We start from the raw sequence: 13,178 nt of genomic DNA, 5'->3' as shown, positions 1-13,178 counted from the left end.
TTAAGTAATCATGCTTTAGTACAAGAACCAGTCACTATTATTCATTTCACCAGATAAACCAAATCAAGGACCTCAACCCCCACCCCCAAATCCCTACACACCTGTCCTTGTAAGGTTACACGACTTCTGTCTTGCAGATGCTGATTAGAAACTGGAGAATGCCAAGGATGGATCTGACTGTGAGACTGTGCCCGAACAAGGTCAGATGACTGTGTTACTTGCTCTGGGTTTATATGGTGTTCTAGGTCATGCTCTAAAACATGGCTTGTGCTATCCTGAACAAATGCAGAATCATCAAACTGTGGTAGAAGGTCTTCCTGAAGAAGGTCATCTGGATCAAGTCCTGTAAATGGTTCATTATGAGTGTCGACTTGATGAAGTAAGTTCTCATCTAAAGATGTAAAACCATTGCTTTCAATTGGGTCAGTGAAATGGCTTATCTGAGATGCAGAACCAGTAGAAGCTGAAAAACTAATATTTACAGTAGAGAGTTTTGAACTACTAAAGTTGCCCTGAGGATGCGAAGAATGCAACATTTGAAAATTATTTGAATTCAGAGGTGTATTAGGATTCAACATCTGATTGGTTGTTTCTTGCTTGGTCCCCGTTTGAGATGTAAAGGCATCGCTTCCAGTGAAGTCAGAGATAGAGTGTGTCTGCTGGCTAGTAGAAAGAGCTGTCGTAGACCGAAGAAGGCTTGTAGGGGAAATGTGATTATTAGAGTAAGAAAAAGGAGATGAAAATTGTTGGCTATTACTGACAGAACATGGAGTAATAGTTGGAGACTGTCCATCAAAATTTCCTTCTTGATTCCCACAAAAATGTAGTGAAGCACTTGCAGTTTGAGAAAACTGTTGAACAGACAGAGGCTGCTGTGAAGTTGATGGATTAGAAACTGGAGAGGGGTGGTTGACACCGACTCTGAGAGAAGTAGATACGTTAACTTCCATGAAGTCTTTCGGCTGACTCAGAGCATCTTGCCCCGTGTTGTTTCTGCTTTGTTGTGACTGTAGTGAGGCACACTGATGCTGTGGCTCGTTAGCCTGAAATAAGGCAAAGTCATGGTGTGCTACAAAGCTTTTATTTTGCTGCATAGACTGAGAATGTCCTTGGTGAAAGGGGGACCCATTCTGATTTGAAACAGTTGTGGCAGTTTGATGACCCCACATAGGACTACCATCAGCCACATCTGGAAACATCCCATTAGACTGGTTCTGTGGATGAACTGGTGAACAATTGAACTGAGAGTGTGGTGATAAGACATTGTCAGCTGGGCTATTAAAAGACTGATTTACTGAGTGGAGTTTCAGTGAATCAAACTGATTCAACTGATCAAAGTCACTCATCTTTTGTTGATTTTGAGCATCTTGCACATGGTTTAACGAGTCTATGTGCAAAGGTTCAAATTCTGCACCCAAATTTAATTCATCAACAAGTGAAACAGGTCCAGGTTGAACAAAGGCATCATCTGACAAACCTTCTAAGGTCTCACTAAAAAGATTGGCATCATCAAAAAAATCCATCATAGGATCAGTCATTTTGATAGGCCTGTACTGCTTTTTCTCTCAACTCCAAATGGAGTCAATTTTGGCGCTCTGCAGTGAACAGAAATGAATGACATCCAGCAGTCACCAGCTTATCCAAGGCATGCCAACATCCATTAGTGATTCTGATGGAACATTCATCTCAAAACGTTAAAGGATCCTATGGGAGAGAAAAAAACAGAGAAAAAAAAAAAAAGAGAAAAATTACTTTTATGGCTTTCCACATTGCTCCTTCCCCTCCACAATACTTTTCCAGATGTGTGGTATTTTTTTTCTTAACATTAAGAGTTTAGTTAAACCGCAAATCAATTAAGTCATTTTTGCTTCTACTTGATGCTTGGGTAGCATTTATCCTCTTTGTGCTTACACAATTAAAGTAATATTTGATGTTTTAAATTTAATGGTTTCACTTTTTTCATTCAGTTTCCTCAATTACCCAAGGTTTAGATTTTTTCTTTGCCATTTTCATTAAAACTATTGAATTGGAACAGTATTGTGGCTTTAGCAGTCCAGAATTAAACTGGTTGCAGGATAAGAAATCAGGCATAGCACATAAAATGTACACAATTCTGTAGGTCTATACAAGAAACTTAACAAGGTTATAAACTACATTTAAAAACAAAACCACCTTGACTTCACTGGGAAATGCTGAGATACTCCATTTCTTGTATTTATGTTAAATTAAGGAAGTAACAGAACTAAAGGCTTCTGCATGTAATAATTCCTTTGTCCTGTCAATACATATATCCAATTAAAAAAAAAAAGGGGGGGGGGGAAGGAAATAAAACAGCCACAGCTTTTAATTCCTGACCCTACTACTAAAGCTCACCTTCATGCCCTCCTCCTCCATTTCAACTGCAATTCTTCATTAATGATTTCTCCTAAGAATAAAATGAACATGGGATCCTTGCAAAAATGGATACCCTGAATGGAAATCTAAAAAATTCATTGATGAACAAGGTTCATGTTGAACCTACTAAGTACAAACTAATCTCTGACAGGCTGATGAAAACCTGTTCTCATACTCCTAATCTACTGATGGTGTAGGCACCATAGTCAGAATAAACTAATAAACCTGACTGAAGGTTTGGGTATGTAACTTCTGGTCTACACAGAAAATAGATGAATCCTGTATCACACTCAAAAGTCACCAGTTGGTGACATCTAGCAAGTATGGATTTGTGTGTTAATTACCATGAGTATAGAGCAGAAGCATGCTATAAAAAAGCACAGAATCTTAGGAAGGTGACAGCTTAGCATAGCAAAATAGCCATGGTTTCCAGGTGATACATGTATAATTTATTGCTTGAAGTTAGGACGTCCTGAAGTCCCAAGTTAAAGGAAGCACTAACATAAATTAGGCCCCATTATCTTCTAGAACCGATTAAGTTGTGTGCTTATGATTGAAAGCAACAGAATGACTTTCCCAGTATCGAACACCTTCCAACAGATGATAAACCAACATCAGGATTCAGGTAGATGATGTGGCATGGGTGTAAGTTTCTGTATCATTTCCAATATAATAATCTCCCATCTTAGGACATTTTAACTCAAAACATAAGTCAGGGAAGAGCTATTATAGCTAAGGGAAGACAACTAATTCAGAATAAATACAAGTACATAATATTGTTGACCCAGAACAAATGATCCAATTAAACAAACCCCCACGCAGATGGTGGAAAGATTAGATGGAAAGGGCGGTAGCAATATGTAAAATGTCATGGTCCAGGCTACCAAGGACCCTACTGGTGAAAACTGAAATTTGAAGCCTTTATCAATAGAAGTTTACCTAGAGACTAAGTATAATTAGCTCAGCAGACTACAAACAGGTCCTTGGTTATGCCCAGCGATACACTGTTATTTCACTGTGACGTGTAAGGAAAGCTACTGAATTCATGCTATCCTGAAAACTAGAAAAAGCAGAGCAATTTCTTCCACCTTTAACGATACAGATACAATAGGATCCACCACTTTTTTTCAATTTTTTTTTGAGTAAGTGACATCCGGCCAGCTACTCTATGGAAATTTACTGCACGCACTCTTGATTTTAACTACCTAGTAGCGTAGAATTATGGAATGAGGCTACAACTGTCCTGCACTGAAAAACACATACCAGAGAACCTCTTCATATTTGATTGCGTACCTCTATAATAAAAAATGGGGAAAAAACCCCACATATAACAGCTGTTATCACTGCAGTCATGGAACTGTAACTTTGAGCCTCACAGGAATTTGCTGTCTTGCTCAAAATCCAAGAAACACTTTTCACCTTTGTTTTTCCCTACTTATTTTCAGCATAAGGAAAAAAAAGGCACAAAATAAGAGACCCTCTTATTAAAATGAAAAGGCTTTATAAAAGCACATAAATCTTAGTAGGTTTAAAAAGGAAATATAACCTGAAGATCTCAGATTCACTTCAATAATACCAACACAGATGAACTTGTGAACTGAGAAATCTGAAGGCTAGACACATGATAAACTTCATAAGTATACCAACACAAATTTGTTAAGAAGACAGCTTAAACAACCCAAGCCTCTTTTTGAAAGGATACCGCTGTTGATAGCCTGAGCACAACTGCTGCAAAGACACCTTGCTTTTTTGTCCAGAGAAGTACTTTTACCTCTAGTCTTTTACTCTAGTGTTTACAAAATCATGACATATTTTCAGCCCAAAGAAAAGTGTAACTTGGAAATGCAAGGAGATTTGATTTGGAGAAACTAGACTTTCACACAGTCATTTTCCAAATTCATTGAGCAATGCTTTTTTATTTCTCTGTGCTATACTTGATTATCAAAACGTTAGATGCTCAGCCTGGACACTGTGAAGGTATATGAAGACTGTGACGCATTTCTGAACTTCTCTGAAACAAACATTTTATTTTCTCCTGTCCCTTCCTTCAAAACAAAAACAAAACCAAAAACCAACAAAAACAAAAACCCAACACAAACACCCCCCCAAAAAAACCAAAATACCAAACCACAAAAAAAACCTCCCACAAACTGCCCCTCCCCCCAAAAAAAAACCAAAACCAAAACCTAAACCTACCTCCTCACATCCAACTTAATTAAGCAAAATAGTTCTGATAAGGAAATTTTTTACACGCCTTCTGTATCTAACTCTCTTTTCCATGTCTTTACTCCTACTTATACAGAAAATGATGGCAGCTACAACTGTATTTTAACACAGTTTTACCCGGCTTTCTCCTTCCCCAAACATATCTCTGGTACCAGTTCAAGCTTTGGACATACTTTTACCTTCAGATGGTACAAAAGCATTCAAGCAAATAAACATTTGGAACACTTTCATCTATTTGACTTGACAGCTACAAGTTTAAAAATGCGGTGGCAGCCGGTGTTTTATAGTACTAGTTTCAAAATACTTCTCACAGAAGCTCCCACTGAAGTGGCATTTTAACCAGAATGGGAATTCTATTTCTCATGGCAAATACAACTTGACATTTGTGCCCTTTTGCATTGAGAATCTGTGATGAAATTAGACTTCTCATAAAAAATAAACTAATTCTAACATTTTGCAACAGTACCCTCCAAGTTAGCCTGAAACATTTCAAGGTTTGCAATCTTCACATGCTAAAGCAGCAGAATTTAAAGTGCAAATTTTTTCAGATTGCCAACTGTATCGTTTGATATGTCACACAAAACACAGCATTTTCTCCAAGTATTAAGTTACTCTGCAAACATACTTGAATGAGAACAGAAACACCTCCCAGCTCTCGGATTTTCTTGATCTGGTCACTCTTCATTAAACTGAACACCTGCCGTGGTTTCAGTCCAGACAGCAACTCAGAACCACACAGCTGCTTGCTTACGCTCCCCCAACACCCTTCCCCCCCCCCCCAGCAGGATGGGGAGGAGAACCAAAAGAATATTCAAACCCCATGAACTGAGATGAGAACAGTGCAATAACTAAAGTACAATACAAAACTACTACTAATAAGGGAAGTAACAAGGGGAGAGAATATAAAGCTAAAAAAGAAAGGGAAAAAAAGAAGAACCAATAAACAGCAGTGATGCCCAGTACAACCTCACCACCTGACGACCGATACCCAGCCTGACCTGAGCAGACATCTGGCTTTCCAGGTAACTCCCCTCAGTTTATATACTGGGCATGACATGCTGTGGTACAGAATACCCCTTTGGCTAGTTTGGGTCAGGTGTCCTGTCTCTGCTCCCTCCTGGCTTATGTCCCTCCTCACTGGCAGGGGAGGAAAGACTGAAAAGTCCTTGATCAGAGTAAGCAATAGTGAGCAACAACTAAGACATTAGTGTGTTGCCAGCAGTGTTCTCAGACTAAAGTTGAAAACACAGCACTACACCAGCTACTACAAAGGAGAAAAGTAACTGTTAACTAATGAAACCAGGACAACACCTCTCCTTTCTTTAATCTGCTAGCTCTTAACATTAAGACATCTATTTTAAATTGAGGATTTAAAGTGAGGTGCTAGAACAGGAGAAATGGCATTTGAGTAAGTAAGTCCAAGTGAATGAAAAAGCAAAAAAAAAATTTCTGCTCAACCCACATTTTTCATTAAAAAAACCAATAGAAACATAGACGTTCTATGGTTTAAAACTATATTTTCAACTACAAACAGAATATAAATCAATACATTAAGATATTTTTGAAATTTTGCTTAATCAAAACCACTTAGAACTGATGAAACTGGCTACACTCATCCCAGTTTGATTCTTTTCCTTGATTGTGTGTGCAACAAGAATGAACCAACACCAGAGGTAGGTTAGGAAACTGAGCTTTCAAGTTAATGCAACTACTCGCAAAGGAAACAAGAACAACAAAAAAAAAAAAAAGGAAGAAAAAAAGGAAACTTTCTTCATTTCATTTGTCCATCAGAGTTTAATAATAACCCTTTATTGTTGTCAGAAGGAAATACCAAGAAAAAATAGCCTGGAAGTCTCAAAGACATGATCTCCTTTTACAGCACACACATTAGCATGCAGTAGACCTGAGCTGTAAAAAGACACACTTGCAGCTAGACACAAGCAAGAGCAGAAATGAACAGCACAACATTTAAAGACCAGAGAAAAGAAGATTTTACATAATATATCAAAAAAAGAATGAACACAAGAAAACAAAATGGAACAAAATCAGCAATTTTTTTTTTCCAAAAAAACTAAGCGGGAGTAGCAGTAAAATACAAGATAATAAAAACTACTGATGTCTTTTACTTCATTAACTGCATTGTTGATCACATTTGATGAAGTGACAACAGAAAATGAATTACTTCAGCTATAAGCAAGTAAATTAGGTAACGATTCAGCATGTTACCACAGTTTTACGCTCTGTTAGACTTGAGTATAACTCCTTCATGTGACTGACAAGTGACAGGATCATAGATGAGCGGAAGTCAGTGAACTTGGTGGCCATTTTGCACAAAATAAGTTGAAACAATGGCCAACTATATAAATGTTAGATACTACCTCAGAAAGAAGGTAGGGGTAAATTAGTAGACAGAAGGAATTAAAACTGAAGTCGTAACAACACGACATAACAGAAATCCAGACTACAGGTAAAGGACACAAAAGGGGTAAACACAAATACTGGTAACTAGGGAAGAGTATGGATTGTATGTGAAGTATTTGGGTTTTCTCATGTTTTCTTTTTTGTTTTGTGAGGAAAGTAATGCAACCAGGTAACAGACTTGCTTCCAAAAAGAGATCTCCCAAAGAGACTGAAAAAATAATTACATTTGCTGAGTTCTGTGTAGCATACTAAAGTTTGATAGGTTTGTGGCTTTGTATGATTTGCCCACCTACTAGCAGACAGAATACTCAAGAGCTAACACTCAATACAGCATGTTAAAAAACAGATACTCAAAAAACTGATCACTTCTGCATAATATTCAGAAATGCTAGACATTCTTTCTCCAGTATTAAAAATGAAAGCCAATTACACTATCACTATTTGCCAGATTTAATTATAACTAAAGTCTGGCAGAGTTAAAAAAGCTGCAGTAAATTAAATAATACAGAGTTACTTTCCACTGATGTGCCAATACAAGAGATATTTTACTATAAAGATCAATGTACATGTTAAATTCAAAATTCACAAAGGGATAGCACCATTTCCTCAAAATCCAAGAAACACAGAAGATTGAAAAAAAAGAACATTATGACATTCAGAACAGATTAACTCTTCTATTCCCTAACAGAAAGGAGTAAGTCTATGTGCAAGAGTGCCATGATACCTATAACTAATATGAGTTGAAAAGATGTGCCTGCTCTTATTACTACCACTAAAATTAGAAGAAAACTTGTTTGGATAATCTGTCTCATTAAACAAAAAATACATATCCATTAAATATGCACTGTTATTTTAAAATTGCTTTTCACTAGTATGCATTTATAATTATTTTTGAATAATGAGCCACCCCTTTAGTAAAATCATACCCTACACACACCATTTTTGTTTAGAATTTTATTATGCTAGGTAGCTCACTGACATCATCCTAAACATGCAAAACTCAAGTACCTTATATTTTGATATGAGGATTATCAAGATAAATATTTGAAACTGGTTGTCTTAAAATTCTCAGGACTAGGTTCCAGTCCATGGCTACAGTTCCAGCTCTGAGTAAGAGCATAAAAACCAGAGCAAACTGGCTTGTACATGCTTTTCACAGTGATTCTGAGTAGTATCTTCTCATACATACCTACACTGGTTTTACAGACACCAGTTACTGTACTCAAGTTTCTCCCCCTCTACTCCCAGACACACACTAACTCCCTTCTACCATTTCTCCTCTTTTCTTGCAGGTACACTCTGGGAAATTGATATTAAATGTTTATAGAAGAAAAAAAAATAAAAAAGTCAGTAATTGCCAATTGTTATGGTAATTCACAGAAGTTCAATGACAAATGACACTGCACTTGGAAAGAAAATCCATCTTCCAGTCCAACTAAAGGCTAATTTCTACCCTTCCCAAAGATATTTGCCTTCACTCTGAATGGGACAGCTTCTTTATTGAGAACAGCTTTGCCTAAGGCTGAACAGAGCAAAACCACACCAAAGACAAAGTCTATCACAGAACTCTCTGTATAATACAGCATGTTACCGGAAGTCCCAGAGCATATATTTGGGCCGTTTACTATACTTCTTTAAAGAGATATATTTTAACATTCATTTTTAACTCAAGGTAAATACACAAAGTCTCAGAATAATGTTTCAGCAAGCAGTGATTAACATATGCAAAGAACACATTACAATAAAATCTGTAATGTATTATCTCAGCAGATTTATTTAGAGACCTAAAAAAATTAAAAATACAAGTAGCATTTTGAAAAATCCCATGAATTATGAAATTTAATAATAAGCTTGGGTCAAAATTAAGAGCTACGACAAGCATCTAAAGAACCCTATACTACAGAAGTACCTGATTAACTTTGTCGTGGTTTAACCCTAGCCAGACAGCTTGTTCACCCACTCCCCCCTCTTCTTGCCCTCCCCCTACTCCTGGAGGGACAGAGAGGAGAATCGAAAAGGATGCAACTCCCACAGGTTGAGATAAGAACAGTTCAGTAACTAAGGTATAACACAAATCACTACTGCTACCACCAATAATAAAGATGATAAAGGAAATAACAAGGGAAGAGAATACAACACCTCATCACCAGGTGACTGATAACTCATCCCCCCAGCCCGACCAAGCACCAGCTGATACCTCCTCCAACCCTGCAGTCCCCTTAGCCCTTCCAGGTAACTCCCAGTTACCCTCTGGGCATGACGTGCTGTGGTATGGAATACCTCTTTGGTCAGTTTGGGTCAGGTGTCCTGTCTCTGCTTCCTCCCAGCTTCCCTCCTCCCTGGCAGAGCATGAGGCTCACAAAGTCCTTGGCCAAACCAAAACATCATTTTTATCAGCTCTGTTCCCAGCCTGAAAGTCAAAACACAGCCCTGCACCAGCTACCAAGAAAGAGAAAAATGACTGCTACTGCTGAACCCAGGGCAACCTATAAAACATAAACCGCTGAAATCTTCTAAGTTAAACTGTATCGCAAGATATTTAAGAAAGGGGTCAAAGATACATAAAAAAAATGACCTTACCCATGAATAAAGAACACATCTCTTTAATGAAGAATTAAGAAGCTCAGAGATGTGTTTTAAATCCAGATGGATATCTCATCATCAGACCTGAAAATGAAACATGGTAAGACAAGTCACATAAGAACCAACTTCAGGAGTGTACATGCAATAGTTTAAACTCAAAAATCTCATACCATAAAAACAAGAACACCAGAATTAATACACAATCACTAGCAGCCATGACATAATAAATGTGTGACAAATAGCCAAGTGAAGTGCTGATTTTGTAGGACTACTGAAAAACAACCCAACCTTACAAACCTCTTGGGTTGAATGGTAGTCTGTGCCAGAAAGCTGAAAGTTTTAGGGCATCTTTAAGACAAAATGAATACCAAAACCAAATGTTTTGAGGTTAAGTTTTAAACCTGTCAATACACAAAGGTCTGTAAATATTCTTTTAGCAGCAATACGTTTTTGCATACTGAAAGATGTACTGGCCAATAGGAACTGACTCTGCCCTTCTAGGGAATATACTTATATGAACAGTTTTATTCTACTCCTTGCCATAAGAGCAGTCGGAGAAAGAAGTCTTCAAAGCATTATACAGTTTAAGGGAAAACATGCATGAGGCAAACTAACGGCTTCCTGGGGCCTGTGTGTAAAAGCCTCAAAGCAAACAAAACCTCCAACACCAAAAGACAGACATTCTATTCCGGTGTGTTATTCCAAAATTATGCCATCCTTTCAAAAAAATCATCTTTCTCTCAAAGGCTCATAGCATCCTCCAATGCCAATAAACAGATTTCCCTCTCCCTAAATACAGTTTATTAGTGACAAACTCTTCAAAATCTTTCCAAGACTATTAATACAATTCAACCTTTTATCCTTATTAAAATACAGAATGGGATATAGAATAGAATCATAGAATAGTTAGGGTTGCAGAGGACATTAAGATCATGTAGTTCCAACCCCCCTGCCATGGGCAGGGACACCTCACACTGAATCATGGCACCCAAGGCTCTGTCCAACCTGGCACTGAACACTGCCAGGGACGGGGCATTCACAACCTCCCTGGGCAACCTATTCCAGTGCCTCACCACCCCAACAGGAAAGAATTTCCTTCTAACATCCAATCTAAACTTCCCCTGTTTAAGTTTTAACCTGTTACCCCTTGTCCTATCGCTACAGTCCCTAAGGAAGAGTCCCTCTCCAGCAACCTTATAGGCCCCCTTCAGAAACTGGAAGGCTGCTATGAGGTCTCCACGCAGCCTTCTCTTCTCCAGGCTGAACAGCCCCAACTTTCTCAGCCTGGCTTCACACAGGAGATGCTCCAGTCCCCTGATCATCCTCTAGGACCTCCTCTGGACTTGTTCCAACGGTTCCATGTCCTTTTTATGTTGAGGACACCAGAACTGCACACAACACTCCAAGTGAGGTTTTACAATAGCAGAGCAGAGGGGCAGGATCACCTCCTTCGACCTGCTGGTCACGCTTCTTTTGATGCAGCCCAGGATATGGTTTGCCTTCTGGGCTGTGAGCACACACTGAAGCTGGCTCATGTTCATTTTCTCATCGACCAACACCCCTAAGTCCTTCCGGGCAAGGCTGCTCTGAATCTTTTCTCTTCCCAACCTGTAGCTGTGCCTGGAATTGCTCCCACCCAGGTGTAGGACCTTGCACTTGTTATGTTTAAACTTCATAAGGTTGGCATCAGCCCACCTCACAAGCGTGTCAAGGTCCCTCTGCATGGCATTCCTTCCCTCCAGCGTATCAACCGAACCACACAGCTTGGTGTCACTGGCAAACTTGCTGAGGTTGCACTCAATCCCACTGCATTAAGCAGCAGATTTTAACACAAAGGTTATTTCTTCTCAAATCTTTGAGACAATGTTGTAACATCTGTCAAAGATATAAACTGGTTATAACAACTATCAAAAACCTGCAATGTTCCAGTAAAAAAAAATTTGGTACTAATTTTGTACATAAATTATTACATTTATTCTGATTTTATTATTCAAATAACTTCCAAGACTTACAGCAAGACTGCTAAATTAAAATGCCTCTGCTCTGCACTAACAGGGACACTGAAATACTATGCAGAGATTTCTTTCTAAAATTCATAAAAATAAGCATGTACCCAAACACATACTTAAGTGAAAGCTGCTAATACTTCCATCTTTGTTTGCCACATATGTGAAGTGGTATGAATTTTGTATCAGAACAGCCAGAAAACTTCCTCTAGTTGCTCTTTTCTCTATACTGAATTCCTATCACAAAAATAGAGCTCCCACCATGCAAAAGTCCTCTTCACACCCAGAAACTAGAATCAACTTTGAAATTATTTAACTGTCAGGTTTTATGCAGCATTTCAATGTTTTTAATTCCTACACTTCCATTTATTTAAAAGTTCCTTGCTGACTAACCAAAATTATAGCATACAAGTTTTTTTATAATATATATATTTACTCAATAGAGGCAATCCAACATTTAACTTAGGAAAAAAACAAGACAAGATCATTACTGAATTAAACAGAATATTTGAAAATCTGCCATCAAGTAATTTATCCTAGCTGTGAGTGTTCAACAATAAAAAAAGAAACATAGTTCCTCTGTAGCTACCATATAACAGAAGCACTATCTTAAGTTCCTGGCTATTTTAGATCCTTCCTCAACTGTACCTTTGTGAATCCTCAAAACAAAGAGCAAAAATAAGTTTCTTACTCTTCAGGACAGCGTACGCTTGCTTCCAATATGGAGAGAACTGTGGAGTACCTATAAGTTTGTAAATACCTGTTGTAAAGAAGAAAAAAAACAAACCACCCATATACAACTAAACAGACATTCACCAGATCAACAATGCATTATTCTAAATGTAAAATACGCAAAGTACTTCAGAAGAATCACTGATGATTATATTAAGTGCCAAAGAGAAATCCACACAAAAGGAACTTGAAGTGTTCTCATGAAGCAAAATGGGATCTATCTCCACAGGTTCTCAAATAAGCTACATGGCATGTGACCTTTTAATTACATATATATAAAGATATGTGTGTGTTTATCAGTTAAATGCAGTATGTTCAAAAAATGTTCTGTATTTGTCCTTCTTTGGAAGACAGCCTTAATGCTTGCTTCTAAATCTTGAATTGGTAAAACTCACTGATATACAACAAAGCTTATCCTTTATTAAACACAACCAGAACTAAATTTGTTAGAAGCACGCCTAGTCACATAATAAACTTAGAAAAGTTTTTAAAACTTATCTTCCATAGCCTAATATAGTATCTTCTTAAAATGCTTCAAGAAAAATACACATTTCCTTAAATGCACATGGACTTCCTTGCATTCTTGGTGAATTCTAAAGAATTACTATTATCAATTAAAAATTCTGAACTATAGCAATCTTACTTATTTTGGACACTAAAATGAAAACTTTTGTACTTTACAGGGTAGGTTTATATTTTTTAGTGTTAGTAAAAAAATTAGGAAACAAACTATTAATTTCAATTTATTTAGAACAGCCACTTTATTCCAATTTCTATTAAAAAAAAAATCAGGCAAATTTATTAAAAAAAATTAGT

At 37.5% G+C, this 13,178-nt stretch overlaps 1 protein-coding gene across 5 annotated transcripts in view; it reads right to left on the bottom strand.

Moving 5' to 3' along the window:
* Positions 1 to 9,725, bottom strand: part of CHD9 (chromodomain helicase DNA binding protein 9) — an 86,894-nt gene extending 77,169 nt beyond the window's left edge. For all 5 annotated transcript variants that reach the window (XM_061355415.1, XM_061355417.1, XM_061355416.1 and 2 more), the window contains exons 1-2: positions 9,622 to 9,725; positions 102 to 1,704 (exon numbers count right to left, since the gene is read on the bottom strand). In XM_061355415.1, coding sequence (XP_061211399.1) covers positions 102 to 1,538 — 1,437 coding nt within the window. In that variant the 5' untranslated portion in view covers positions 1,539 to 1,704; positions 9,622 to 9,725. The remainder of the gene's footprint in view (positions 1 to 101; positions 1,705 to 9,621) is intronic.
* Positions 9,726 to 13,178: the final 3,453 nt, after the last annotated feature.

The sequence above is a fragment of the Neopsephotus bourkii genome, unplaced genomic scaffold (genome assembly GCF_033783945.1).
Source record: "Neopsephotus bourkii isolate Nb327-2 ecotype Australia unplaced genomic scaffold, CSIRO-AGI_Nbou_v1 NB_797, whole genome shotgun sequence".
In the NCBI taxonomy this organism is placed as follows: Eukaryota; Metazoa; Chordata; class Aves; order Psittaciformes; family Psittacidae; genus Neopsephotus; species Neopsephotus bourkii.
The sequence above is the reverse complement of the archived record's forward strand: the minus strand, read 5'-3'. Positions and strand labels throughout refer to the sequence as shown.